The sequence below is a fragment of the Larus michahellis genome, chromosome 10, assembly GCF_964199755.1.
Source record: "Larus michahellis chromosome 10, bLarMic1.1, whole genome shotgun sequence".
Lineage (NCBI taxonomy): Eukaryota > Metazoa > Chordata > Aves > Charadriiformes > Laridae > Larus > Larus michahellis.
This window is the reverse complement of record NC_133905.1, coordinates 24,355,897-24,383,539: the sequence shown is the minus strand read 5'-3', so window position 1 is coordinate 24,383,539 and position 27,643 is coordinate 24,355,897. Positions and strand designations below refer to the sequence as shown.

Below are 27,643 nucleotides of genomic sequence, written 5' to 3'. Positions count from 1 at the left end.
GCACGGCCGGTCCCGCTCCTCCCAGTTCACTTTCATTTCTCCTCTTGCCAGTGACCTCTGCTCATCCAAGGAGGACAGCACTCCGGCTGCCCTGCTGGACGTGCACCGGGCGCAGCACGAACGCGTGAAACCTATGGATGATGATCTACAAGACATGTAAGTGCGTCTTTGTAATGAGGAACTTGGGGAAAACGACCAGTCTGAAAAGTCCGAATCTGCAGGAACTAAAGTGTGGAGCCGGGAGAGGCAGCGGCTCCGACGGGAGTGGCCAGCCAGTCGCTGCTGCCCCGTTTTGGTTTCTTTTCTGTCTCAGAGTCTGTTTTTATAAATGATTATCTGAAACTTGCTGAAGGGAGCTTAGTGTGTAATCTGAGCTTTTAAGAAATATGTCATTGTATTTTCTTAAACACAAAGAAATGCTTTGTTAAAGGAACTGCCTGCACTGGATCTGGATTTAATTTGTTCCTAAAGAGATCCAGTCCTCTTCAGCTGTGGGAAAATAAGAAACCATATTGTGATTTAACAATTAACAGATAAAACAAGGAAACACTACATGCTGCTGCTGCCAGGACAAGGGTAATATTTAGTAAATCAAATAATTCAGTCAAATAAACAAATCAGTCAGTTTAGCAGGGGGGAAACAGTAATGGCTTTTGAGATTAGCTAACCAGGAAATATATCTGCTGTCCTTTAGATGCTGGAAAATAAAACATTGTTGGGCGGGTCACTTAGTTTAGCCGCTAAATTAGGAGACGGAGATCTGAAATGAATCACGGAGTTTTGGAAATGAGCTGGGCTCTGTCGATGTGGCACGCCTGCCGTCAGCAGGAAGCCAGGGCTGCGCACAGCGCCGCTTGGCCTGGGAGGGTTCGAAAATCAGCGTTACTCGCCTCAAAGAGCGTAAGGGTTTCATAGCGCCGTTTGCACAGGGCTCAGGGCCGTTACCGGTACTGAGCGTGCATCCTCCCTGTCCGGCTGTGCTCTCTGAATGTCACGGATCATACCGTGGGAGGGGATTCGGTGTCCCAGCTCCTGCCAAGTACGTGTCTCCCCACAGCCGTGCCCCGTGCCTGGGACGGGTGTCCCTCTCCGCTCTGGCCATGCGGCTTCTGAGGACCTGTCTTTCCAAGGCAAACCTAAGAGCGATAGGGTTGCAGAAGTCCCGCGTGCCACGGGCATAAGGAGGAGATATATTTAACCCTTGGTGACAAGTATAATTATCTGAGTCTATAGGACAAAAATATCTCCAGGCAATGTGGCGCTGTACACCGCGGCTCTCCTGACTGATTGATTTTCACTTCAATGTCGCTCACAGCGCTGGGAAACACTGTCCCCTAAAAAGATGTTTAAAATTTACATTAGAGATTTTAGTCTATGTCACATGAAGATGACCAGGTTTTCAGTTTTGTGGTTAAGATTCTGGTAGCAATTCCAGGGAAGCTTTTTTTAGCAGAGACACAAAACGCAGTGAATCCACAATAGTATAAAACAGTCATAAAAAAATCCTCAGCATGCCATACTACCGCTGCCTCTTAGTACTAGACAACACCTGTTACTGTAATATTTTAATATACATATGAAATGGTCTTAAAAAAAATATATGATGAAAGGAGTTATAAAAAGACAATTTTCTTTCCACAAGGTGCCTGTTTCTATTACTGCAATACATTGTGAAAAATGGCTCTGATACAGGCATGATCGACGCCTCCGTGTGCACTGATGGTAATTTAAAAATCTGTTTTAATGCTGTTTGGAAGATCTGGATTCCTGAGGGTAAATGGAGTAAACTCAGGATGTTTATTCATCTTCCCAAGGACACGCACCATAAATGTCACAGCATTTGATAACACTAAAAATATTTCAGTGAGATTTTTTCCCCCCATGTTCTTACGCTTCCTAGAGAAAAAAAGAGCTGCTTTCCTTTGCAGTGCGGAGGTACAGACCAGCATTTTCAAGAGTAAATGAGGGCATTCAGGTCTCTCGTTTGCCAATGCAGGCGCAGGTAACGGTGTGAGTTACAGCAGTTGCGGCCGTGCTCAGCAGGAAGGCCTCCGCGGGACAGAGAGCACAGGCGTGTGCAATGTGGTGCTGGGGTGCGACGCCGCGCTCTCTGGAGAGCTGTTCCACCAGGCACTGAACACAAAGGGGAGAGGAGAGAAAGAAATTATAGGGAAGAAAGCCTCCCCGGGTCTGTGTGGGTAACCCTGCCAGCCGAAATCCTGCCACAGGACATGCAAGAGCGGAGGCCTCACGCACCACCTCTGGGGTTGTGCTGGTGTGACGTTTCCTCCGTGAGACCACGATGGGTGCAGTGCCCCCAGACTTCCAACAAATTCTCTTTTTTTCACTTTTTTTATGTTTTGGTTTTTTTTTTTTTAAACTGCCAGGGTAGATGGAGCTGTCTCTCATAAGAGGGTCTACAGGGTGTATCCAAGCACAAAGTCAAGCCCTCACTAAATCCTTTCTTCCCTCCTATTTGGCAACTCGAGCCTACCAGGTAGGCTTCAGCTCTGTCGGGACATGCTGACTTCCAGCTTCGGTGCTACAAGTTCCCAAGACGTGGCACCACTCAAAGCAAGGGGCCGCACGTTTCATTATCCCTCTGTTTCGCCAGTCTCGGTAGATTGGTGTAGGTTTCCCACACGTTTGGGTTCAGATGGCAGGGATCAGGGCAAACCTCCCAGGATGTAGCGGACTTGTGGTCATCCACGCGATGGTGGCGTTTCCTGGCCAAGGTGTGCCTCGCTGCTCGGGGACTTGCTGCTTACGAGAAGAAATTTGTTTCCAGGAGAGGTGGCCGTGTGAGGGCAGTTGCGTAGTTGAAGCATTTTATGTACCAGTCCGGAGGCAGCCATGTCTACTGTGGTTTTAATCCTTCTGGAAGATTTCTCTCCCTCTTCAACATAAACATTTTCTTCATGGTTTCAACGCAAGTCGTAATTACAGATCACCCTGTGTCTTTGCCATACTAGGAACTCGCCTTTTCCAATCCGTTATAAAAATACCAGATTTTGCAGTGAAAACACCTGTAGTAATAAATAACGTAGCCCTTTCTTTATCACAATTTGCCAAGCTAAGGCTCAGCCTCGCTCCTCTGCAGCACTTATACCTAGGAAGGCGTGTCGCCCTCCAGACCTCGCTGGGTAATTAAACGCTGATGAATTTTTGTGCTAACAGGAGGTTTTAAAATGCACAGATTTCCTCATACTTCTTCCCTCACAAAGTTAATATATCCCAATTAATTAGAAGTTTCACTGCAAGCTTTTCCTTGACTGAGAGAAGTTGTCCCTGCACCTTGGACTCCAATTAATTTGCCTTACACGTTGTAGTTCCGTCTAAATAAACGCGTGCAGCGCCGCGGCGCAAGAAAAAACACAAATTGCACACGATGTGACGAGAATGTAGAGGTGGTGTTCTGAACAGTTAAATTACTCGTGGAGAAGTGAATTGCGGCGTCGCTAACGATGCAGTGGAGTGTTTCAGACCCGCCGGCTGTGCAAGCCCGGGTTCGTGCTCTCACCCTGCGCGGCCAGAGAGATGCAGCCGCCCCCGGGGGACGCGCTTCCCCCCTCCGGGCCGCCGGGGCCGCGGGGAACCCGCCACCACACGCTGCCCGGGCCCCGGCAGCCGCCCCGGGCCGCCCCGCCAGCGCCACCGCCGGGCCCGGCTGGCGCCGCCCCGCCGGGCCAGGCCGCACCGCCCCGGCCCGGCCCGGCCCCGCCGCCATCCCCAGCAGGAAGGCCGGCAGCCCGCCAGCGGGCCGGGCAGGGCCGGGGCCGCCATGGCCGGTGAGTGCGGGGCGGGGAGAGCCCAGGGACGGCGAGGCGAACGCGGGGCCTCGGCGGCGGGGCCGGCTCGGGCGGGCGGGAGGCGGTCGCTCGCCGAGGCGGCACCGCTGCGCTGCGGGGCTGTGCGGCCGGAGCCGCCGCGCGTGTGGCCCGGGCGGGTGTTGTGGTGTCGCCGGCGCCCCGTTCACCCGAGGGAAGGCTCGGCCGCCGCAGTGGCGGCCCCGGGGAGGAGCGCGGCCCGAGCCCCGGTGGGGCGCTGGCGCCTCCCGGCCGTGCCACCTCTGGCCGGCGGATGCCCCGCCTGGCAGCCGGGCCCGGCGGCCCTGCAGCGGCGGCAGGAGCCTGCGCGGGGCTGGCGGCCGGCGGGTGCGGTCGGGCACCTGCCTGAACCGGGGCGTCGGCGGCACCCGGCGAGGACGGGCCTGGCCGTGTGCCGGGCCCCGCCGCCCGAGGCCGCACCTTGACCCGCCGGCCCCACGGCCTGTGGCAGCAAAGAGGAATCTTGCCCTCGGGCCCAGCTCCGCCTGTGCTCGGCAACATTCGGCTCCGGGAGGGGAGGAGGCTGGGGAGGGTGGCACAGCGTCCTGCACCCACAGGAGCACACCCCTTCACTGGGGGTGCATTTGGTGACCAGCGCAACCCGATCAGCTCAGGCCATTTCTCTGAAGTCGGTTTCCTTCCTAAATCCTCAGTATCCCTTTCCTGGGCTCTCGAGAGGGAAAAGCCAAAACCTAAGTTAGTGTTAAGCTAACATTTTGTTGAGAGAGACTTTTTCAGCTCCTTCCTGAGGTGCTTCAGGAGTGAGTTTGCATGAATGCGTACAAATGGCAGGTTGCGTGCCTTCAAGTTTTTGTGGTCAGCTTGCCTTTACTGAGTTTATGAAAATCATCCAAGAGTTTTACAGGAAGTTTTTTAAAACAGGAAAGAGTTTAAAAAGGGAAAAAAGGAAGACCTGGGGAACTACAGGCCAGTCAGTCTCACCTCTGTGCCTGACGATCATGGAGCAGATCCTCCTGGAATCTCTGCTAAGGCACATGGAAAATAAGGTGATTGGTGACAGCCAACATGGCTTCACTATGGGCAAAATCATGCCTGACAAATTTGGTGGCCTTCTACAACAGGGTTACAGTGTTGGTGGATAAGGGAAGAGCAACTGATATCATCTACTTGGACTTACACAAAGCATTTGACGCTGTCCCGCATGACATCCTGGTCTCTAAATTGGGGAGACATGGATTTGATGGATGGACCGCTCTGTGGATAAGGAACCGGCTGGATGGTTGCAGTCAAACAGTTGCAGTAAACAGCTCGATGTCCAAGTGTAAGCCAGTGACGAGTGGTGTTCCTCAGGGGTCAGTACTGGGACCGGTGCTGTTTAACATCTTTGTCGGTGACATGGACAGTGGGATGGAGCGCACCCTCAGCAAGTTTGCTGACGACACCAAGCTGTGTGGCATGGTTGACATGCTGGAGGGAAGGGATGCCATCCAGAGGGACCTGGACAGACCGGAGAGGTGGGACTGTGCGAACCTCATAAAGTTCAACCAGGCCAAGTGCAAGGTCCTGCACGCGGGACAGGGCAATCCCGGGCACAAATCCAGGCTGGGTGGAGAATGGCTTGAGAGCAGCCCTGAGGAGAAGGACTTGGGGGTGCTGGTGGATGAGAAGCTCAACATGAGCCGGCAATGCGCACTTGCAGCCCAGAAAGCCAACCGCCTCCTGGGCTGCATCCCCAGCAGCGTGGGCAGCAGGGCGAGGGGGGGGATTCTGCCCCTCTGCTGTGCTCTGGTGAGATCCCACCTGGAGTACTGCCTCCAGCTCTGGGGCACCAACAGCAGAAGGACACGGAGCTGTTGGAGCAGGGCCAGAGACGCTGGGAGGGCTGGAGCCCCTCTGCTGTGAGGACAGGCTGAGAGAGCTGGGGGGGTTCAGCCTGGAGAAGAGAAGGCTCCGGGGAGACCTTCCAGCCCCTTCCAGTCCCTAAAGGGGCTCAGGAAAGCTGGGGAGGGACTCTGGAGCAGGGAGTGGAGCAATGGGACAAGGCGTAACAGTTTTAAACTGGAAGAGGGAAGATTTAGATTGGAGATTAGGAAGAAATTCTTTGGTGTGAGGGTGGTGAGCCCCTGGCCCAGGTTGCCCAGAGAAGCTGTGGCTGCCCCATCCCTGGAGGGGTTCAAGGCCAGGTTGGACGGGGCTTGGAGCGACCTGGGCTGGTGGGAGGTGTCCCTGCCCAGGGCAGGGGGGTGGAACTAGATGGTCTTCAAGTTCCCTTCCAACCCAAACCATTCTGTGGTTCTATGATACAATTCTATGAAGTTGCAGCTTGTGTTTGCATTGCCCAGCGGATGGCATTGAGGTTTCTGGAATGGATGTTTACAAATTACGTGTATTGTTACAGAGAACGTCAGAGAGATGCGTTGGGTTTTGTGTTTGTTGTATTTAAATTTATCTGCTTGTGTTGATCCTGTCTGTTTGCTTGGTAAATTGAAGGAGGCTGTTAAGGGAAAAACAAACAAAAGATGAAGCCATAATAAAGGTACAGTGGTGTCAGAGACAGTATCAAGAGTTCTTACGTAAATATTGGTGGAGTTATTAATTGGAGAGGTCTACCCGCTTGACTTAAGATGGTTGGCAGCATCTGTGCTCCCAGGGCCCGAACGTTGGATGAGAGCGATTACATGTCACGGTGTAGAAGGAGTGGCTGATTGCAGCCTGCAAAATTGAAATGCAGCTGGATTTATCCATCTACTGTGATAAACGGGAGGTGGCAATGCAGACCCCGGTCTAAGGTGGCAGGTCCCTACGGCCAGGTGGTTTTATCCAGAAGGGCAGCGAAGGCAGATTGTAGAGGAGCATATGGAGGGGGGAGGGCTGTGAGAGACAAAATCCCATTTGATGTTCCTTGTACAGAAAACAACATCGGGTCTTTTATGGTAAGAATAATTAAGCAGAGTTGAAACAACAAAGGGGTTTTTGACAGGCACTATAACCTGAAAGTTGTGGTCTGTGTTATCAGTGCGTTGTGCCAGTGGCTAGTGACACCTTCTAGGGACCAGACATCTCACCACAGGCCTATGGAGCAAGAGTGCCAACGCCACAGCGCTTGGCTGATGTCCTGGCTGCCGTCAGGGTCTGGCATGCCAGTGCCTAGACTAGGAGTTGTCTCTGAAAAACTCTGTGAACACACACTGCTGTTGAATTAGGAGAGCTTGGGGAAGGGGGGCTCTGTCGCCGTTCACATTTTTCCTGCAGGGGCTGTAGAAGACAGTCTGGCACGTTACGGTCACATATGGTCAGATTTTTTTATGAGCCGTGTTACTTCCAAGAGCAGAATATATTTCAGCAGCCTTAAAATGCCAGCACTTAGTATAATGGCTGGGTCATTCCGCAGCTATTGCCAGAAGCCTAATTGCCCGTTTGGAAGCAAGAATAGAGATGTGTCATTTTATGAAAGGTTGTGGTGGGGGTGATTTTTACCTGCAGGTGAAAAATTATGAGTGTGTCGCTTTGTTACTGTCATTTGCTGCTTGCGCATTTATCATCACTGATTTGTTGTGTTTTATTCTCTGCTTGAGGAGCTGCTGGCCACAAATAACTGGTAATCTTTTGCTTTTCTCTGATATTTCTTAATTATTCTTGTACTTCCTTTCCTTCCGTGCGTGTGGTCAGGTGCAGGCTGTGTATGTTAGCATGGCATGGGGATGCTGTATGCTAGAGGCCTTTTGTGCTTTGGGTAAGAGAAAAAAAGCGGTCGCGTATGATGTGTCGTGGGCTTGCAGTCATTATAAGTCAACAACATGAAATTATTAGTCATGTTTTCGTCTCAACTGTCAAAGACATTTCCTGAGTTTCCTGTCTGACTCTTTGACAGGTTTACATGTCCTCTGGGTAAGGAAAATACCGACCTCTTTTTTAAGCAACCTTTTGGTCAGCTTGAGTGATGTGGTATCCAGTCTCAGCTGTATTTGTTGCCTCTTTCAGCCAGGCTGAGCTCCGTCCTCTGCCAGCCCTCCGGCTGTGTGGAACCCTGCAGGCTCCTCCGCTGCAGCTGCCTGCCCGAGCAAACCTGCCGCTGGGTCCCCAGCCCGTGGATAGGATTAAGCCCAGTTAGACTAATGCTCTAGTGGAGGAGAAGGTGCAGCTGCAGTAATGCCAAATTACGAATTCGGAGTTAGATGTAATCCTAATGCAGTCTGAGAGCATTAAAATGCCTGGCAATGCCACGCCTGTGCTGTCAGCCATGGTTCATGGACCTATCCTCCCGATTTTGCTGCTCTGAACTTTCTAGGGAAGTACTGTCCAACAGTACGACCCTCCTTTTAATGCTGGGGTGACTCCTGCTTAAAAACAAAGTCTCCTTAGCATAAAGATTTCAAATTTTCCTTGCAATAACTGTTGCCTTTTTGAGGCAGGGAGGTAAAAGGTGGATGCGCAGAATACCCCAAACCACCGCTCCCTAATCTTAAGACGCGGCAGCACATATTGCTGCGATTGTGAAGTTACCTGGTTTGGAGTTTCTGTTATTTTAAGATGTAAATAATGGACAGCGTGTTCAATCTTAAAACGTGGCTGCTCATGAGCAGTGATAGTAAAGCTTCATAGCACAGTCATGTTTGTGCGCTGTCACGTCCCACAGGGAAGAGGTGGGGGTAAGTGACTCAGATTCGTAAATCCCCAACAGTGCAGACTAAGGTGAGATAAATCTCAGGGTCTGTATACAAACATTTATTAGTTTCCCAAAATGGTTCGTATAGGTCTTAACGAGTCCGCGATAATTGGCTAGGTATATGACAAATTATGGCAAGCGGTGAGATATGCATCGTGTTACTGAACAACAGGTATACAATTTATGGCAAGCGGGACTTAAGGTCACTACGTAACAATTCTAACCATTACTTAGCAACTCTAAGAGAAAAGGGAAACCGAGGGATAGAGAAAGGAAAAGATAAAGAGAGAGATAAAGAGATCACCGTTCCTGGTTCCAGCGTCTTTTTCAGGGAATCTTCTTCTTTCTTGGGAAGAATCTTCCCAGGCACAATCTTCTTTGTTCCCTCTCTGGGGGCACTTATTTTCCCCTTTTATGTTTGCTGAATTAGCATGGTCCACCCGCCTTGCCAAGGACAGCCTTGTCCTGGGTTTCTCCCTTCTCCCAGGTGCCGTGTGGCATGATTTGGGTGGAGAGAGGGGTGCCATAGTCATACATGTTTAGGATGATCTCTGTAATCTTCATTAGCATATGCAGGGTGTGCACTTTCGTATGCATTTCGTGGATAATGAAGCAAAGGTCACTTATCAGACACAGTGGCCTCGAGAACTGAGAACTAGCAAGCTCACCACGTGAGTGGCAGAACTATCTTGTCTTCACAAGGCAGTCCTCCCACGCTTTCAGAGCCTTGTCGGTTCTTTGAAGGTCAGGCCTGCATTATTTATTTCCTTGCGAGTGTTTGAGGCATTTTGTTGAAGGCTTGGGGGGCCCTCTCCCCCTCATCGGGGAATTTACAGGCCGTCTCTTGCACGCACCCAGAACTGGGCCATGACTGGCGGTGCGTGGGAGCAAGTCCACGGCATAACAAAGCTGATGGAGCTCCTGGGGCAAGCTGGGCTCAGGAGCATCGCGCGGTGGCTTCAAATGCACACGTGTGCTTTCCAGATACCCTTATCGCTCCAAAGCAGGGTGCCGCGTTCCAGCCGCTAGGATTGGTGGGGCTGGTTTTGTGTTTTCTTTAAATTTAGTAGCTGGAGCACAATTCTGCACTGGTGGGCGGTGTCGGTGGGAAGTTTCACTTCTCTGGTCTACCAGAAGCCCGAAGGCAATTCCTTGTCTGGTTTGGGCAGAGATTTCTCAGAATTGGAGGAGAGACACAAGATTTTGGAAGAGAGTGGTGAGATACTGAAAGTTACTTCTGCTCTGCTTTTATTGAGCTAGCGTTGAGCTTGATAACCGCTCTTCAGAAAATTTTAAACCTTGCACCCCATCCTAAACACTGAAGTAAATTTGGAGGAGGCGAAGGCGCACGCGGGTGAACTGTCCCTGTGGGAATGGGGAGGAAGCAGACCGCTTTGTGGGTGCTTCTTCGAAAGGGACCGTCCCATAGGATGGAGAAGTGTCTTGCGGATGCCTGAGCCAGGTGTAAGACCTGGCCTTGGCAGGCGCAGCTTAGCAGTAGCCAGAGAGGCCAAGAGCGTCACCTCGTTCTCTTCTCCTGCCTTTTGGCTTAGATGGGAAGAAAAGAGCCACCCCTGAAATCTCAGAGAGGCTTATGCCCCGTAACATAACGTACAGCACCCCAGCACGCAGGTTTCAGGGGGCAGCAAAAAGCCCTTGGGAAGACTGGTGATGGGTGATGGCTTAATGAGTGCGTGTAAATGAAAAGCGCTGCGAGGACGTGGCGTGCTCCTGACTGCTCAGAAAACGATCTTCACTTAAATGTGATCATCAGTTGGTCACAGTCAACTTCACTGGTGTAATTGCTGCTAATATACTTCGGCATGCTGCCTGTGCAGGGATGGGTAATGGCAAGGCAGCAACAGAGCAAGGAGCAGGGAGGGAGATGACACTTTGAGCCTGCTTTTATTTTACTTTATATACTCGTCGCCTCGAATCCTTGTCATGCTTTTAGCACTTGCTGTAATTCGTTGTTTGAATGTCACGATGCTATTTGAAGTTTAATTGCTCTGCTAGCTGTAAGACCCTGGTTTAATGTGTGTTTTTTGTAAGCGTGCAGAAGGTACAGAGTTGTCGGTGACACTGAGAGGCACTACAAATCACGTAGCTGAGGCAGAACAAGGAGGGAGCTGCACTGTGGCACTTCGTTCCCCAAAAAGTATTTGGATGAAGAGGCACAACTTCACAGTCTCCTGGGTCACACTGGGAGGTTTTCTTGAACCCTTTCCTGTAAATGGTGTTCATGCCACACAGACACAGAAAAAGGACATGGTATAGAAAAGGCAAGGGCTGTACCTAGGTGTAGTGCATCGTGCCAGAGTTCTCTGGATCTTTTCCTCCGTTCTTTTGTTTATCGTCTCTAAATTGCAGGGCACAAAGGGCTGATGGTTACGTTTTTTCTGGTGGCCAAAATACTATAAAACCTACACGTTTGCTTTAAAAGGGGAATGTTGTGGGGCTGGTGGTGTTTTGTTTTTGTTTTCTGTGCTGCTTGGTTATAAAGTGCTGTACTGACATTTTAACACTTATTTCAGACAGCATCGGTCATAGACATTCTCTTTCTAAATCTGATAAGGGCACAGTAACCCGCGAAACCAGTCTGTGCCTGTATCTTAATCTAGGGACTGTAGACAAGCAGCTATAGGGAAAGCTGCGCTCCTGCAAAATCCATTGCTTTCAAATTGGAAATGGTGCCTAAACCAACAGCGAGTTCGGATCTGTGTATTTGCAGAGATTTGGGTTAATAGAAAAGGATGTGTTTTATTTGTATGGGTATTTGAGTGTACTTCATGGCAAAAATGTACCACTTTTTGAATGCACTTTCTCCCCACTCTCGTGTGAAGTGAAGGTAGAAATCCTTCTCTAAAAACTTCATGACTCTCTGGCAGAGATGCTGTTCCCGGTGCTCCGGTTCTGTTTCAGCCTGGGCAGTTTCCGCTGGGCGAGTTGCTGAAGTCTCCTGGTAGACAAAAGGCGGCGATGAGCTTTTTGAGAGCTGGGTGACATTAGGGCCAAATCACTCCAGCTCAGTCGGCTCCCTGTGTGCCTGCCTGGCTGCGCGAGCTTCTCTGCATCCCGTCCCGTCCCACCCCACGCTCTGCGGCAGTCCTTGGGTGCTAAGCAGCAGGCGAAGACCAGCCCTGTGCTGCATACCAGTATCAGTAATGTGCATAATTTGAGGCCAAATTTATGTCCTTTTACTGTTCTACATCAGAGAGAACCTCTCTCTATGAAATACACATTCACATCGCAAAATTTATAATGCACGTTAGTTTTAAACTCCATAATCTGATTTCATAAATGTTAGAAAATTAATTTTCAGTGATTTAACAACTTTAGGACTGTATTTGATTAAATATCCATCAGTGCTTGCCATCTAAATAATTTACAGCCTTCTCCCTTGGGAAAGTGAGATGCAGCAGAAGTGACCAGCCAGGAGTTCAGATCTGTGTAATTTTAAGCGGGTGGATCTTTCAAAGCACACGGCTACGTTGTGTTTCCCTAGTAGGTAGTTCAGCTTTCTAAAATTACATGATGGTAGTGATTTTATTTTAGCTATTTACTGCCGTTAGGAAAAGGAAATTTACAGAATTTAAAAACGGCCTGCTGATTAACTGCTGTGGTTTGTTCTTTGTATTGTTTTATCTCTAGATCAGTCGTATTGTCATCGGCTGCAGCACGACATGTATTTTCTTACAAGCAATAGCCGTCTGAACGAGCAAGTGGTTGATAAAATTATTCTCCAGCTTAACCGAGTCTACCCCCAAATTCTTACCAATGCAGAAGCAGAAAAGGTAATTTGATGAATTTTTCTATATCTCTGAATGTTGCATTGTTTTCGCGGGTCAGAAGCTCGGCTTCCCTCTTCCCGACTTGACATTCGGTGCCCCATGCAGCCAGTTTTCCTCACCTCTTCCTTGCTGACCGGTGGTATCTGGGATCTCATATCAGAGGAGAAGTCACAGGGCTGGCACGTTCCCTGTGCCAAGTGGTTCTGAGAGAGGGCACTCTCTTCAGCAGCAGCCTAATGCCAGGGTCCCTGCCGTGCCGCCCGGTGCCGTGCCTGCAGGAGCACGCTATCTTATAACCGCTCCGGGGGCAGGACTGCACCCAGCGTGTGACCAGATGCCCTGCATGCCTGCCTCCTCACGTGAGGCGGTGTGGAGTGTCACGTCAGATGATCTGTGCTGCATCCAGCTGTGTCCACAAAATCTTCTATATTAGCTTAATCGGTTTTAGTTGCTGATTAATGTGATTAATAACTTTGAGTATTGGGAGAGGAGGGGGGCGTTAGTCCCGTCTATGAGCGTGGGAGCTGGGGGAAGCGGGTGGAGGGAGTTTTAGTGGTGCCACTGTGTATGGAGGAAGGCTGCGCTCCCTGACATGAAGTTTTCAAAAATGGGTAGCTGTTTTTAGCGAGGAAGCTCTTTTAAACTTAGGCGGAGTGAAAGTTAAAGTCAGTTAAAAGCTTCCCAGATCCTGCTTATAACAGTTTGTACTTGCCCTCTGCTGACTTCACTGTCTGCACAAGCCTTGAGGTTTTGGCATATCAGTATTTTAACATTAGGAAAATCAGATCTAATTCTGTCATAATCAAACTCCATGGGGACAAATAGTGTTTTGGTGGTGTAGAGCAGTGCTAGATCATCAGCTAGGACAGCCTAGCCACTCTGTTATGATAAACAGTGTGACAAGCACAATTAAAGATCATCTCATTCCCTCAAGAGCTTCAAAATAAATGCATAAAAAATCGTGAAACGTAATTTGTGGCTTCTGCACTTAGCAGACAGAAGTGAACTGCTTTCTCCTAGGCCCAAGCAAGTTTCTGGCAACTCTTCTGAGTGTTTAGGAGGCTTACAATCTCAGTGTATCCAGTAGACCTTGTGGGAATTTTGTCAGAATGAGGAGTGTTGCATAAGGTGTGCTGCATTCTGGTCCCCCTCGAGCAGGAATTGATCCTAACAAAGTGTACCACAAATGTTACCTGCTGTACTGGTCTGAAGCAGAATGCTTTGCTGAGAATGGCTTTGGATATTTTCCAAGTAAAGCGAAATCAGTTTGACGTGTGTATGGCTAGGTACGCGCTTGCGTTCTCTTTGTAAGGTCTCCTAATACTCATCGCGTTTTGGACTACAGAAGAAAAGTGCCGCCTTCTGCAACTGCTGGCCGTGTTGTCCAAGTAATGAGAATTTGTGCACGTTGCACTGGATATGCAGCAGTCAATCGTGCTGGAAACAATGAAACGTGATCTTGGGATGATGAATACCCCAATATTGGGACTAATATAAGCAGGATAAAGTACCTTTTGGGGTGATCATTACTAGGCAACTATGGGAAAACTTGAAAACATAAAACTTTGTTACAAGATTTATTGATATTTTCTACCAGCAGCTGTCAGAATCAAATTGCAGAAGAGCAAGTACCATGTTATTTTGAATGCAGAGAGAACACGAAAGGCAGAGTCACTTTATCAGGCCAGAAATAAGAATGGAGGCAATATGCTCTCCATCAAGTGATGGGGTGCTGGCCAGATGGAGCTCAGTGTCTTGAAGACTGCTTGCAACGCGTGTCCTTTTTAGGTTCCCCTCATTTTTTTGACCCGTTCTTTTAGCAAATATAAACCAAGCTCCATATCTTCACTCCCTGGCATACTGTAAAGTGATGTGGAATTGATCTCCAGCTGTTGTAATCTCTCCTCTGATGAGTGCTTTTCTCTTACAGTTCAGGAATCCAAAGGCATCACTCCATACCAGACTTTCAGATCTGATCAAGCACCTTCAAAAGAAAGGAGACAGACACTGTCAAGAGTTTTACAGGGCTCTGCAGATCAATGCTGAACAGCTGTATAATGACCTGCCAAGCAGGAAAGTCTTGAGTAAGTTGATTTGTAAGATGATTTGAGTCGCGGATTTCCTCATCGGTGTATTAGAGAACCTCATCCGGATGAGTTTTAGGTTATCTAAATAACCTGTTTATGTTATTTAAATAATTTTTGGGGTGTACATTAATGTCTTGTGACTGGAATTTTCCAAAAGCCGTAAGGGGATTTGACTGCATAGTTCTTGTTATTTGCTGACTAGTGTGGGCAGGCTAAAACTCTTTGATTGTTTTGAAAGATGAAATATATCTTTAAAACAGTTTAAGTGCAAGATGTAAGCGGTATTACTTGTATGAAGTACAGTTTTTCTCTTCATAACCATTGCTGCTTAATGGTTCATTCTGTTTCCTCTGCCTTTCATCTGACTTTTAGCACGTAAGAACATTAAAAACCTCAAATTCGTTAAGCTCAAAACTCCGGTGGCCCAGAAGCTTGACTTGCCCTCAATCTGTAGATCTCCTAGTTGTGTCTAGTTTCATGTGAAGCAAGCTTTCATTGGCCCTTGCAATGATGAAATATTAATCACTTAGGATTTGTTTTGTGCAGCTGGCAGGCTTGAACGATGTCCGTAAAGCTGCCCCCCAAATATACATGTACGTACTTCAGAAGGGCTGAGGCTCAAAAAGATTTGATTCTGTACTGCCAAGGAGCTCTTTTCTTTAAGGAAAAGTACCAAGCCTGGCTTGTCAACCTGGGATAATGTTTGCTATGCATTGGTGTTTCTTCCCTCCCCCCCCGTAATGAACTGGAGAAAAGAACGATGTTCTAAATGGATGGGAAATACATTCAGGCATCCCACATACTGAAATGTCTTGAGGAGCTTGAGGGAAAAGCTCCCACATTTAAGTTAATGAAGCTGCAAAGGGCCTGCAGTTTAAGAAATTCTTACCTAATATCTAACAGCGCTAACGCTTCACTGGCCAATTGATTTCTAGTTGTAAAAAACTCCACAGTTACGTGCCCTGGGGAAATTTTAGACGCGTGGGTCGAACTCCAGTGAGATTCAAACCGTTACACCGAAAGTCCATAGGTTTTAAAAAAAAACAGTTAGACCTCTTTTATTTCTGGAGTGAAAAAGGCGTGTAAAATTGTAATTACCTTTGAAGATACTGCGTTGTCCAGCTTTGTTTTGCCTTTCATTTTGAAGGAAAAGGTTTGTATCTACCCAGCACAACTACACAGCAGTGGAAGGCTGCACCATTTCCCTGCCTGCCCAGGGAGGCTGCAAAGTTACCGCAGGTCTCCGCATCCAGACATGAACCATCTTGAACTGGGGAAGTCGGGGCCCATCCCTGCCTCAGAATCTCAGAGGAGCACAAGTCCCGGTTGATTCAGCCTCGCAGCAGCTTTAAGGCAGTGCTTTTGATGTGATATTCCCCTTGCAGAAGTCATGCCCTTTGGGGGAACAGGTTCTTACATCAAATAGTCTTGGCTCTCTCATTTTTGCTTGGGTAGAGCTCAAGAGCGACAGGTTTTTCTGCCAGGCTGACTAGAAGGCAGCAGACAGCCTTTATTCATTAAGAGCAACTTAAGAAGTCTTAGTGTAGTCACTAAGAATAAAATTTCAAGAGTGTGTTGATGGTTTAAGAGTTTGAGCTCTGTTGATACAAGCCTTTGCTGAAAATTTATCTTAACATAGGTGTACACAGCAGCCAAGGCCTGACTGCATCCCCTGTAGACAGTCTGAATTCAGTTGGGTACTAGGACCGAATTCGTCCGTACCTGTAAAACTCACATTGGAAGTTTTGCAGATGTTGGGGAGCTGAAGTCTCACACCGCCTCGTGCCATTGTCACGCCTGGACAAACCAGCTGAAAGGACACTTGTGTAGAGTGTCCGCGTGATGTTTTCACTTTTAGCTGGCACATAAGCCTGCTCGTCTTTGCACGTGATTTACGTGGTCATTTCTGAGAGCTTTTACTCGGGTAGCCACACGAGTAGGCAGGGTTAGGGCTTCTCGTGGTCAGACTGGGCATAACAAGTGCGTGCGCTCAAAGCATTTCACTTCACTTTGTGGTGCCTCGAAGCTGTTTTGCTGCGGTTGCGTTATGCAGGGGGACCCCAGTAACCATCGTAAGTCATTAAATTCTCTGTGTCTCAATATACTCTCTTACGCTGTCGCCCTCAGAACAATGACAGTAGTTTAACGGAGTTAAAATACTACTCCAGCTGAGGTTCTGCCCTTCCGTTAGATTGACCTGAGAAGGAAATAATGAGATGATTGTGTTAATGGATTTGCTGCTTCTTAGGAGTTCTGTAACTAAACCAGATGTCTGCGTTCTGGTCGATAAACATCTGTGCAGCATTTTAAGCTAAAACTGCAAACAATTTTATTCTTCAGGAAAAGCTCCCTTTTCGATAGGAGGTGTTATTTCTCATTTGAGTGAACTCGGACCTTTTGAATATTAAAGGCATTATCCTTCCGACCTCTAATATGTACAGGTTTTGTGTTACTTAAATGTTACTTGTAGCAGTAGTTGTTAAATTGGTCGGATTTAGCACTGAGCATTTACAGAATTGACACTAGAATTCGTAAATGTGAAGAAAAAAGGGAATCCCTAACATGGGGACTTTTTCAGATTGAACCGAAACAAGCAGCGTTAAAAAACCCCTGGAGAAATTATTGATGAGGACACCGATGATCTGTGGCCAGGACAGAGTTCTGTAATAGATTACATGCAGCTGTACGTACGACAGATGTTTTCTACAGAGGAAATCCTTTCAACGATTTCTTTTTCATATTTAAAACAACCTCGAAATTTGTGCTAGAAGAAAATTTCTTTGCCTCAAGTATGATACTGCAAGTGAAATGTTTGGTAATGTCTGAGAATTCCCACTAGAGGGTGGCTGAGGCACATGGCACGGGCGACTTCAGAGCTACTGAAACCAACCAGGATCTTCCAAATGACTCAGAAAATGTCTTTATCTCTCTCAATGCTGACAGAGACTGGAAAGATGAGGGATGAGATCGGCCCCACGCAGCAATAGCCTGATGAAAGGGCAGAGATTTGGCCGTGCTGTCCTGTGAGACGTGAGGATTTCTTAGTGAGGGCAGCCCCGAAACGGGCCGGCAGTGTGAGATGGCCATTGACACAGAGTGCGCTGCGCCGGGCTTTGCAGCAGCCCTTTCTGCTTCGGCGGCTCGCAAGCTTTGCAGCAGAGTGCTTCAGATGTTCCTGTTCTGCTTGAACGCCATACCCTCTCCCCCCCGGCGAGAGGGACGTATAGCAGGGTAGACGGATGTTCGCCATCTAATGCTGGCTGATGGCAGGTTCTCTTTGCCGAACTGGGGCACAGGGTGGTTTTCCGAGGCACCTCACCTCGGTTTGTCACATAGATGACACCTTTGTCACCTAGGTTTGTCCAGATTGTCACATAGAAGAAGGAAATAGGATGAAACCCAACAGTCTCAAATTCTTTTCTATGGAGCTCTCACTTTTTTCTTTTTTCTTTTTTTTTTTTAACCCTCTTGACCACAGAGGTTTGGCTAAAGAAGTTGTTCTGCAGATTCACGATGCATTAAAGGAAAGGAATCCCTCTGCCGTTTGTGGCGACAGCGGTGCTCTTTGGTGTCGCCCGCGTGTTCTGCAGACAGTTATCTCCACATCTCTACGGCAGAGGCACCTCTAAAAGAGCTGCAGGTCTTTCTGCCCAAAGCAGAAACAGCTTTATTGCTGCTAACTGCTGAACACCTTGTCTTAAGGTCCACCTCCTTTTCTACTGGAATTTGCAAAAAGATAGGGGCAAAAATTATTTGCGCCAAATGTCAGCACACAGTACCTCCAGACTTTCAAAGAAGCTGTTCGTGTCTTTCGCTGAGACCAGAATTTAGATAAATAACCTGCGCCAAGCAGTTTGTTCCAAGTGCTTCATCTGCCAGGTCCATCAATGCCCAGAGATTCACTCGAGAACAGAGAGAAGGGTGACGCATTACATTACGGGGGTGTTTTCAGATTAGCTCATACATTAACAAATAGTTTGTATTTATTACAATGAAAATTTCTGGCATTTTGGAAGGATTAGCTCCTGCTTTCCTCCCTTGGGCAACAAGTGTAACGTTACTGATGCGGTCAGTGCTTCACTGGATGGGAGGTGTCGCTCCAATGACTATATGCCTATGTCTTTTGATCAACATGTATCCAGATTTAACTGCAGCGATGATTTACCTTTGGAGGGGTTCATATTTTATGTCAAAATCGGATTTTTTTCTGAAATGTGTTGTTTTGCACAGTTTTGCGTGTGCTGATTAAGTTCGTTTGTTTGCTTGAGCTGAGTACTAACTTTTCGTGTGTTGCTTTTATTTCTAGAAACCACAGATTCCACAGAGATAGACACTGACAAGGAGAAATATATGCTAAATGACAGGGGTAAATAAATGCATAAAGTGTCACCGGATGGAATGGCTTTTCAGATTATGATGCAATTTGTTTTCTCATGTAATTTGCATTTCATGTAACAAATAGTTTGTTTTATGATGTCTTTACTGTCACAAGTTAAGTGGGATTAGCGGAGGGGAGCATACTGAGCTGCTGTTGAGGGAACCAGTGCCAGGAAATTCAGGAGACTGTAGAGTTTAATCAATATTTACAACCGTATTTTTACTTACACTGTTATAGCTAAGCTCTTCCTGGCACTGTTTCTTCAGTGCTTGAATAGTAAGGTCTGTGCATCTGCTGCTGATGTCATTTTGCATAAAGTCATCGATGATTTTTTTATGGAACTTTCAAAATTTGTCAGTTCCTTTAAGCTTTCCATTTAAGTACAAATCATTTGAAAACAAAGACGGAAAGGAAGATGGGCAAGGGTGAACTTAAATATATTTTCCTTAGGAAAACACGTTAATTTTTTTCCCCTTCCTCTGCTCCATGCACAGATTCCAGAGGCAAATATTTTATTAACTGAAAGCTATTTTGAAAAGGAATTGAAGAGCTGAAAGAAAGCTGAAGAATTTTCAAAATTTGTAGTGAGCTATTTTATCATTGAAGCTTATTTGGTATTTCATTTAGAAGTTTGCACACAATTAGGAGAGAATAAAGGCAGCTTCTACGAGCTGTGCCTTTTTGGCAGTTTTGCCCTGAGAGAGAACTGAGACGAGGGGCAGAAACGCGGTTTAACTCAATGTGTGCTTTGGCCTGTGCTGTTGTCACTTTGAATATCGAGCCAAATTGCTATTCAGATTTTTCCCATCGCTACTGCTGACTGCAGCGTAACAGGACGGGAAGAATAGGGAAAGCGCTTGGAAATAAGAAAAGGAAATAATTTCTGTTCTTACTCATGCTGATGCAAGAGCTGGCCTCCCAACTGGAGATTGTCCAGCTGCTGGCCGCCCTCGCGGGGAGATTCCACCCGAGTCCTTGCTCCATTGCTCTCTCTCCATGTCATTGTACGCGTGGTCAGCTCCGCTAATTTGTTAAGTCTGCGGCACGTTTGTCCTTAAATTGACAGGTGCGATTTAATTGTAGCTATATTCACGGCGAAGTGGTAAATACAAATAGAATATTAGGCAATAAAGAAGCAGATATAAATCTTGATGAGGTTTTGTCTGCAGCTAAGTATGAATTAGAAAGGTTTTACTGAACATCAATGTTGAACATCAGCATTAAACTGCATATAATTCCAGGCAGGCACATGAAGGAAACGTTCCCGGTGGGAGATTTGGTTTGGGCGGGCGGGGGGGTGGTTGTGCATTTCAGCTTCCAGCAGAACTGGAAACAGGGGCAAGAATATTTGCTTTTGTCATGAAAGTGGCATTTGTGGAGCGTCTGTGGGGAAAAAAGAAAACCCTAAAAGTCTGCTTCTAAGGGACTGCAGTCTCATACGATGGACTCTTACCACAGGCAGCGCATTGGCCCGGTGGGGGCTATTTATGGAGTAAAATACTGCGCTGTGTGGTGAGGTCCCAGTAGTCTGGTTAGTATTTTGTTGTAGTGTTTAGAGGGGGTTTTGCACAAACTTTTGGAGCAGGAAAACATCTAAGGAAGTTTTCGCTTCCATTTAATAGGATATGGGTAGACGAAGAGAGGCGAACAGTGAGTGGTGTCAAAGCAGCTGTAGTAAAAATTAATTGCAGTATAGTAAATGTGCTTCACAGCACATTAGCCACAGAACATACATAATTGTGAATGTATTAGCTTCATTTGAATACCCTTAATTACGCATATTAATAGCAATTGATGATTTATGAACTGAGCTAAACTTCCACTGCTCTGTTCTGTCTTAATGTGTTTTCTTTTTCGTTTTCTTTAGGTCCGGTGTTTTTCCTCGCTTGTTTTAGCGTTGCTGCAGGATTTGCGATATTTTGGTATTGCTGTAACTCAGGTAATGGACTCCGGGGTTTTGTCTCTTGGTTGCCTTACGTTAGCACGTGACAGGAGAGCAACGCACCTCTTGATCTAACGTGGCTTCCTTAACAGACTGGGTCAAGATGTCTTCATTCATTAATGAGGTCAGGATACAAATTGCGCTTCAGACGTGCTGAGATATAAAGGATAGTTTGCCTACAGAGGATGTCACAAATAGGGGCTCTTTTTAAAGACTGCAGTCATGTGAGATCCTGTTGCTATAGCAATGGGTCATGGTTCCCAGCAGTTGTGAGGCAGGAAAAGACCCAGACCTTCTGGCTTCCACATCCCTTGGGAGCTGGCCGAAGCACGGCCAGTGCCGGGGCTGGAGGACGCTGGCTGGATTTGCTGAGCCCGAGCAGCTGCAGCCGTTGCCCCTGTTGCTGGCTCTGGGCGTTGACTCTTCCCCTTGGCTGAAAGCCACCTGCTGACGGCGGCAGCAGCAGAGCAGAGCTCCTCTTCCTCTCCACAGCCCTCCCTTCCACTCGCCCAGCGCTGCCCCGAGAGCAGCAGCCCTTAGCAGAAAGAGTGTCGATGCATCCACACGGGTCACCTTTCAGCGAAGCGGTGAGTCAGCGCTAGTGGGAGAGAGCCAGGGGCAGAGAGCAGCTGATTCAGAGGTGTCACTTGCTCTCGAGCCTTCGCATGGTGCTGTGGGAAGTGCCAGTCTTCACATGGTAGGTGGGGAGCGGGACCCAGACTCCATTTGGGTGTTGGAGAAGCCTTCTGCTTCTCACGCCCCAGTCACAGCAGTTACAGTTGGACATTCTTTACTAATTTCTATCCAGAGCTGTAGGCTACAGTAGCACCAGTTCATGGACGTTTCAAGTGACGTGGGAGTCTGGGCTGTGTTACCCTTTGTTCCCACATCAGAGTCCCTCAGCTGGACTGTCCATGAGTTAAGGCTAAAAGGGAACTGTGAGACCCTGGAGGCTAACTTATTCGTTTCCTTAGCTGCCATCACTTCCCTTCATCAGGTTCCATCACCAGCATTTAGTAGAAGCACTTTCAGAAAAGCATTCAAGGACTGATACCAAAATGCCAGACAATCCATCGCTTCCCGTGACCCCAGTTAATTGGCCGTAGCGTTAGAAGTGTGTGTCCTGTTCTCAATTTAAACCGGTTTCAGCTGCAGCGTGTCATTTCTGTTGAGCCTTTCTCCACCAGATTGCAGACCCTCTTAGCCCCTTGTTTCTGTGCCAGCTGACATTTCATATTTTCTCCCTGTGGAGGTCCTCGTGCCTGAAGTCATCTCTCAGTCTTCACTTTGCTAAAATTACCAACCAAAGCTCTCAAAGCCTTTTGTTCCAAGGCTCTTTCTTTTTGTGCAGTTTTTGATGCTCTTTCCTGTACCCGCGCGGTCTCAATGCCCCATGTGTAACAGGGCCACCAGACCTGGCTGTGGTGTTCCGGGCTTGCACCGTCTGGTGCTCTGCTCAGGTGTAAAGCTGCCCCCTTACCTAACTCAGGAACGGTCTCCTCTTCCTGGGTCTGAAATTGCAGCGATGAATCCCAACAGATTCATCGTTATCCTGTCTTGGCACTTGGTGTATACGATATTGAAGGAAACGGGCTTTCCTCTCGAGTCATTTTTGAAACTGATTTTTATTTTTTATAGATGCTGCTTCCTAGCTAGAATGAGTCATCACTGTCTTCACTTACTCTTTTTCCTCCCATCTTCGTTTCTGTTTTAGATGCGAAAGTCATAGGAAGAGCCAGGAGAATCTTGGGCTTTTCTCCTATTATCATAGGAAGACACGTTAGAAATATTTGTATGTTGTATTTGGAAGACCTATCAAGAAATTGAGGAAAAGCTGCCTCTTCACTTGTCTGTACAGTGTACCTGCCAGGGGAAGACAACGGTGCATGAATATTAATGTACTATACGCTCATACCAAAGATTTTATTAACTAGCTTCATGAATAATTGTGTTGCCACAAGATGTATTCAGAGTTTCAGCTATATATGTCCTTCCTTATGGGAACGGACCATTTATTTTTGTAATTGCTTATTTTAAAATATTTATCATTTGGTTATAAAATATTTTTAATACAAACTTTACAATGATATCCTAAGTGATCATGGGTCTTAAGCCATGTTTGCCTACGTGTTTTATACTGGAATGAAGGATCTGTTTAAACTGTTTAAAGAATGCTAGCCTGTCTTTCGTGATAATTAATTTAAGAAAAGCACTTAAAAAAACCACACGCGCTCAAAGCCTTACCAAGAAATGGATCTCCATCTCAGGACTGTCTGTTTTGTCTGGATCCTTTATTCTCACTGCCTGAGCTCAGGTGGGCACTGGCACCTATGAAGTTTATCCGTGCCGGTTGCCTTTGTGTGTGCCTAGGACTTGCCGTGCTTTCTCCTTCTCCTGCTCACGCCTGCTCCCGGCCGGCCTTGTTCCCGTGCCCGCTCAGCTGTTGGCCGTGGTTTGAATGTTGCTGGAGCTGGTGCAGGCTGGTTCCCAGCTCACGGAGGATCCCAGGGACTGGAATGTCTCATCTGAAGCACTTCAAACTACCGAGAAGATTTTTCAGATTTATTTAGCTTTTCCAGTGAAGTGTTTTGCAGTCTGTAGACGTAAGAAACTGAAGCAATCCAAGATACTTTGCAGGGACTTAAGTGCCATGACATGGGGCTTTTTTTAATGGCCAAAAATATATATACTTGAAGAGCCTGAGGTTACTCGTAACGTCATGTTATGATGGGATGGTTTTCTTCTGTGAGTTGAAACCTGAAAAACTCGCAGAAGCCAATGTAAGACTAAAATTCTTGAGGGAGGTGCAGGGAGTCAGGGCTGCAAGTGAAGGTTTCTTGGCTGGCTCCTGCCTGGCTCAGTACGAAGGGCTTTTCCCCTCCCAGGCGGGAGGCGCAGGCGTTCTCAACTGGCTGTGAGAAGTGGCGTTTTCGGTGGATAGTTCTCCAGTTGCCCACTCAAGAGTGTAAGGAGCTTGGGGAGACCGTGTCCCCGTACTTGGTGAGAAGGAATCGTTGTGGCTCTTCATTCACGGACTGAGCGAAGAGATTCCCAGCTCAGCTCAAATGTCACCTGAATAAAAGCTGCGGCGACGTGACAAGTTACCATGCACCGGAGGATGCCGTGCAAAATCTTCAGTCATTTGGAGTGGTTTTCTCGAAACCGTCAGACTGAAAATTGTATTCCCACTTTAAACTTCATTCGTGCTATAAAAATGTCATCTCCTCCTCCAAAGCAGGTCGTCTCGTGATAACTGTATTTCCTTCCAGGACAACGCTCATCCGACATCGTATCAAGTGGGTGCAGGGACAAATTTTCAAATAAAAGGCCCAAAGGGTATTTGCAGGAAGTGTCTTGAGAGATGAAAAAGGGCTCAGAGGAACCGGATCCTGCTGTTCTGGTAAAACGTTTTTACGTACGGCATTGGAGCGTGGCTGGGATGCGAGCCAACCCCGCGGAGAGGCAGCCGCGGTCTCCATTAGGTCAAATCTCGAGAACGGACGGTGCGTCTTCGTGGCCATTGCTGGTGTGAGCGCGGCTCGCCCCGAAACACCCGGGTGAAATCAGACGGGCTGCATGGGTAACGCTCCAGCCACACTGTAAGTTCAGCATGAGCCACTTGATGAAGTCTTTATTCCGAATCCGGGTAGCCGAGCTCCCTGTTGGCGGGTTTACGCTGCCGGCGGTGCCTCCGCCTGCCAGGTGACAGCAGCCCTGGCTATTTTTGCCCAGCTGTGGCCACTCCTTGGGCCGCAGAGCCAGCGTTTCCCCAGCAGCTCCCCCAGCATCACTGGGCAGCACTTGGCAGAAGAGTTTTCTGCGTAGACGGGCAGGCGTCCCTCGAGATCAGCAGTGGGCCGAGGGATATTGTAAAGGCTCGAGAGCCTGATTGCTGCCGTGTAAAACACGGCGTGAGACCAACGCCGTGTGAACAACGTAACACCCAGCGGCGCAGTTTATTCGGACTTCTTTTCCCCTGCCTCCGCCCTACCAGCTCTTGCGTCTCTTCGATCTGGTCTTCACGGGGACCCTTACTAGGGAGAAGCAGGTGACAGAGCTGGGTGCGTTTTCTGCAGAACCGGCTGACCACAAGGCTCTGCCGCCCTAGTTACACAACGAGCTGCTCTTGTGCTGCCTTCCCTCTTGGGAAGGCCTTTAATTATGTTCGGTTGTTTTCTCTCTGCCTTGCCTTGTGTTTAAGGTGACAACAGGTCGGTTTTTCCCTCCAGCAAACCAGCTCTAATTCGTAACGTTTGAAATTAAATGTCCCTTTCCTCACTGCTGCTTAACTCCTATAGCAGCTTCTTTTCAAGGGACTAGAAAAAAATACCTCTGAAATCCAAAGGGGTTTTAAATTTTTGCCTTGAAGACACTTTTGAAACCTCGTTAGGGGAACGGTATCCCATTTTACACAAGAAAACATTATTCAAAGTAATCGCAACAGTTACATCTCATTTTAAAGCAGAAACGGAGGCCTTGTTGCTGCTGGGCAGGTTCTCTCTGTTCGGATTATCCACCGTGTTGCCCTTTGAATAACAGGTTGCAAATTGTTGTGAGCTGTTACCGAAACCTACAGACGTTACCGGTGCCTTATTTAAGCTGAAGGTGAGAATCTGCTGGTTCAAGGACGCCTTGCGGTGCCAGGAGCCCTCTCGGGACGCTAAAGCTGCCCCAGCAGGACGTGGTCCTCCCGGTTCTTTACACCAAGCGACTTTCTCGAGCCTCGAAAACCATATGGGGTAGGAAAGTTTACTAAAGGCTGTGGCTCTGTTTCTTCCCTTTCTGGGGTTGCTTGAGATGAGGATGCCTCTCGGGGGAAAAAAAAACAAACCAAAAATCCAGCTATCCCCAGGGTTGGGGCTGGGAGCAGAGAGGAAAAATGAGCCTTGGTTCATCCCAGTGTTTTAGTTGAAGGACCTGACAGCAAAGAATACAAAATAATCTGTTCCTCTCTCAGTGCTAGTTTTTTAAAAAGCAAAAGTGAGGCTGGCTATAAGCTGGGCGCGGGCACAGGTTGGGAGACGTTCTTTTTCTTGGAAGGTTTTTCTTTCAGGAGCGAATACCAAGGTTTAATACACTTCTCTGCGAGTGCATCCATGCAGCAGATGAAGGGATAACTCCATCTTCAGCTCCTGGCGGAAGCCTGCATGTTACCTGCGCAGGAGGCAGGTCCTTCTAGGCAAGGCGTGCTATCGACTGGGAAATAAATCACGCAGGGTCTTGGGTGAGCCCCTCTAGCTGCAGAATTCCAGCTTCCCTGTCAAGTCAAGAGTAGCTTGGCATTTGCTGCTGAAACCGTACAGGTATTTAGGAATGTGCTTTACTTTATGTGCAGGGAAGTTGTCCTGGCTGCGTAAATGCAGTAGGTGGTTACGTGTGCAGAGGACAGAGGCCATTCTTGTGAACGCCGCGGTTCTCGTGCCGCAGACGGTCAATGTACTAATAAAAAGCAGCCACGTTTTCAACATAGTCTCTCTCACCTTGTGCAAGTCTCATTGAAGAAGTCAAATGTTTGCTTCTCCCCTGCAGCATCAGCAGCGTTGGGGCTTTAGTGGCACTATGGGCCAAGCGGTGGCTGGGTGAGTGATGCTCTGCTGGGGGGCTGGCGTGGCCCTGGGGAAGGAGATTACAGAATCACGGAATGGCAGGGGTTGGAAGGGCCCTCTGGAGATGATCCCGTCCAACCCCCTGCCAGAGCAGGGTCACCCAGAGCAGGTGGCACAGGAACGCGTCCAGGCGGGGTTGGGATGTCTCCAGAGACGGAGACTCCACCACCTCTCTGGGCAGCCTGTGCCAGGGCTCTGCCACCCTCACAGCAAAGAAGTTCCTCCTCAGGTTTAGGTGGAACTTCCCATGCTCAAGTTTGTGCCCGTTACCCCTTGTCCTGTCCCCGGGCACCACAGAGAAGAGCCTGGCCCCATCCTCCTGACACCCACCCTTTCGGTATTTATAAGGGTTGATAAGGTCCCCCCTCAGCCGTCTTCTTTCCAGCCTGAGGAGCCCCCAGTGCATGAGGAGAAGCTGTGGGCTCTGGAGGGGGGCAGTGCGTGGGTGCTGCCCCCCCAGCTTAGCCCGTGCTCTGCTGCAGGCGCCTCGTGCACGGGGCTGCTGCGGCTCCCGCCGGGGACCGTCCCCGTTGCTGTTGTGCAACCTGTGCATGAGCCCTGAGGGGAGGGAAGGGCGATGAGCTTCGTGCTCTTCAGCCGGTGATACCCCGTCAAAAATCCTCTTCCTTCCCTGGATTTTTTTTTCTTGCGAATGGGCTTTTTACTTTAGAGTAAAGCTGAACCGCCTCTGATCGCCCTGGTGGTGATGTCAGGGCGCTGTGGGTTGAAGGAGGAGAGAGGGGCGCAGCGGTAACCCCCCGGCAGAGCGTGCAGACGGCTGGCCGAGCCAGCTGAAGAGTTAAGGCAGAGCGACGGGGCCGCCTGCGTGCAGGGAGCGCCGGGAAGCAAAGTGACAGGTCATACAAGGCATTTGCACGATTTCGTTTAAAGACGGCCTGCTACTGGCAGTACGTCAGTGGAGTGTGGTGTGCCTGCCAGGCAGCGCTGGAGTAACGCGACGAGCCATTCTGGGGCGGCCTGGGCTGCTTTAGAGCTGCTGGCCGGAGTTTGCAAAGCTGCCGAGGCAAAGTTACTCTTTTTGTTTCTTTCGCTTGGGATTTTTTATTTTTTTTTTCTTTTTCCTCATACTGTAATACATTGAAAACCTTTGGTCAGAAATTTGCAGTTGATGGGCGCTTCTCACCGCTGTTCTGTGTGCACAGACGTTATTGCGGAGAGGGGCCGTGCCTTGGCCGTGTAATCGGCCTTGCTGGTACACGAAGAAATGCAAACCGTGCGCTCTACTTCACAGGCCTTCTGGTTTGGAATCATTTCTCCTAACGTATGTCTTCTTGAATTCTGTAGAAACGAATGGCATTTTTTTTTTTTTTAATGGGGTGAAGCTGGCAATTAAATTGAAATAAAACCTGTACTGAGAAAAAAAA

General features: G+C 48.3%; 1 protein-coding gene across 4 annotated transcripts; it reads left to right on the top strand.

Annotated features, from left to right (window-relative positions):
- On the top strand, positions 1–27,643 carry CARD19 (caspase recruitment domain family member 19). 4 transcript variants are annotated; one of them, XM_074603391.1, is made up of 6 exons: positions 1–156; positions 12,106–12,248; positions 14,176–14,329; positions 18,639–18,698; positions 20,578–20,649; positions 22,367–27,643. In XM_074603391.1, exons 1-6 carry the CDS (start codon positions 138–140, stop codon positions 22,477–22,479), a joined length of 561 nt encoding a protein of 186 aa, XP_074459492.1. In that variant the 5' UTR covers positions 1–137; the 3' UTR covers positions 22,480–27,643. The 4 variants fall into 4 exon arrangements, with proteins under 4 accessions (XP_074459492.1, XP_074459493.1, XP_074459496.1 ...); XM_074603395.1 differs by lacking the exon at positions 1–156 and adding an exon at positions 3,443–3,788; XM_074603392.1 differs by lacking the exon at positions 18,639–18,698 and having other exon boundaries at positions 4–156.

Bases quoted from the DNA above. Each gene is read 5' to 3' on its own strand.
- CARD19 (XM_074603391.1), top strand. The intron at 12,249-14,175 runs GTAATTTGATGA...TTTCTCTTACAG, and splicing joins CCAATGCAGAAGCAGAAAAG to TTCAGGAATCCAAAGGCATC. The intron at 14,330-18,638 runs GTAAGTTGATTT...TTTTATTTCTAG, and splicing joins GCCAAGCAGGAAAGTCTTGA to AAACCACAGATTCCACAGAG.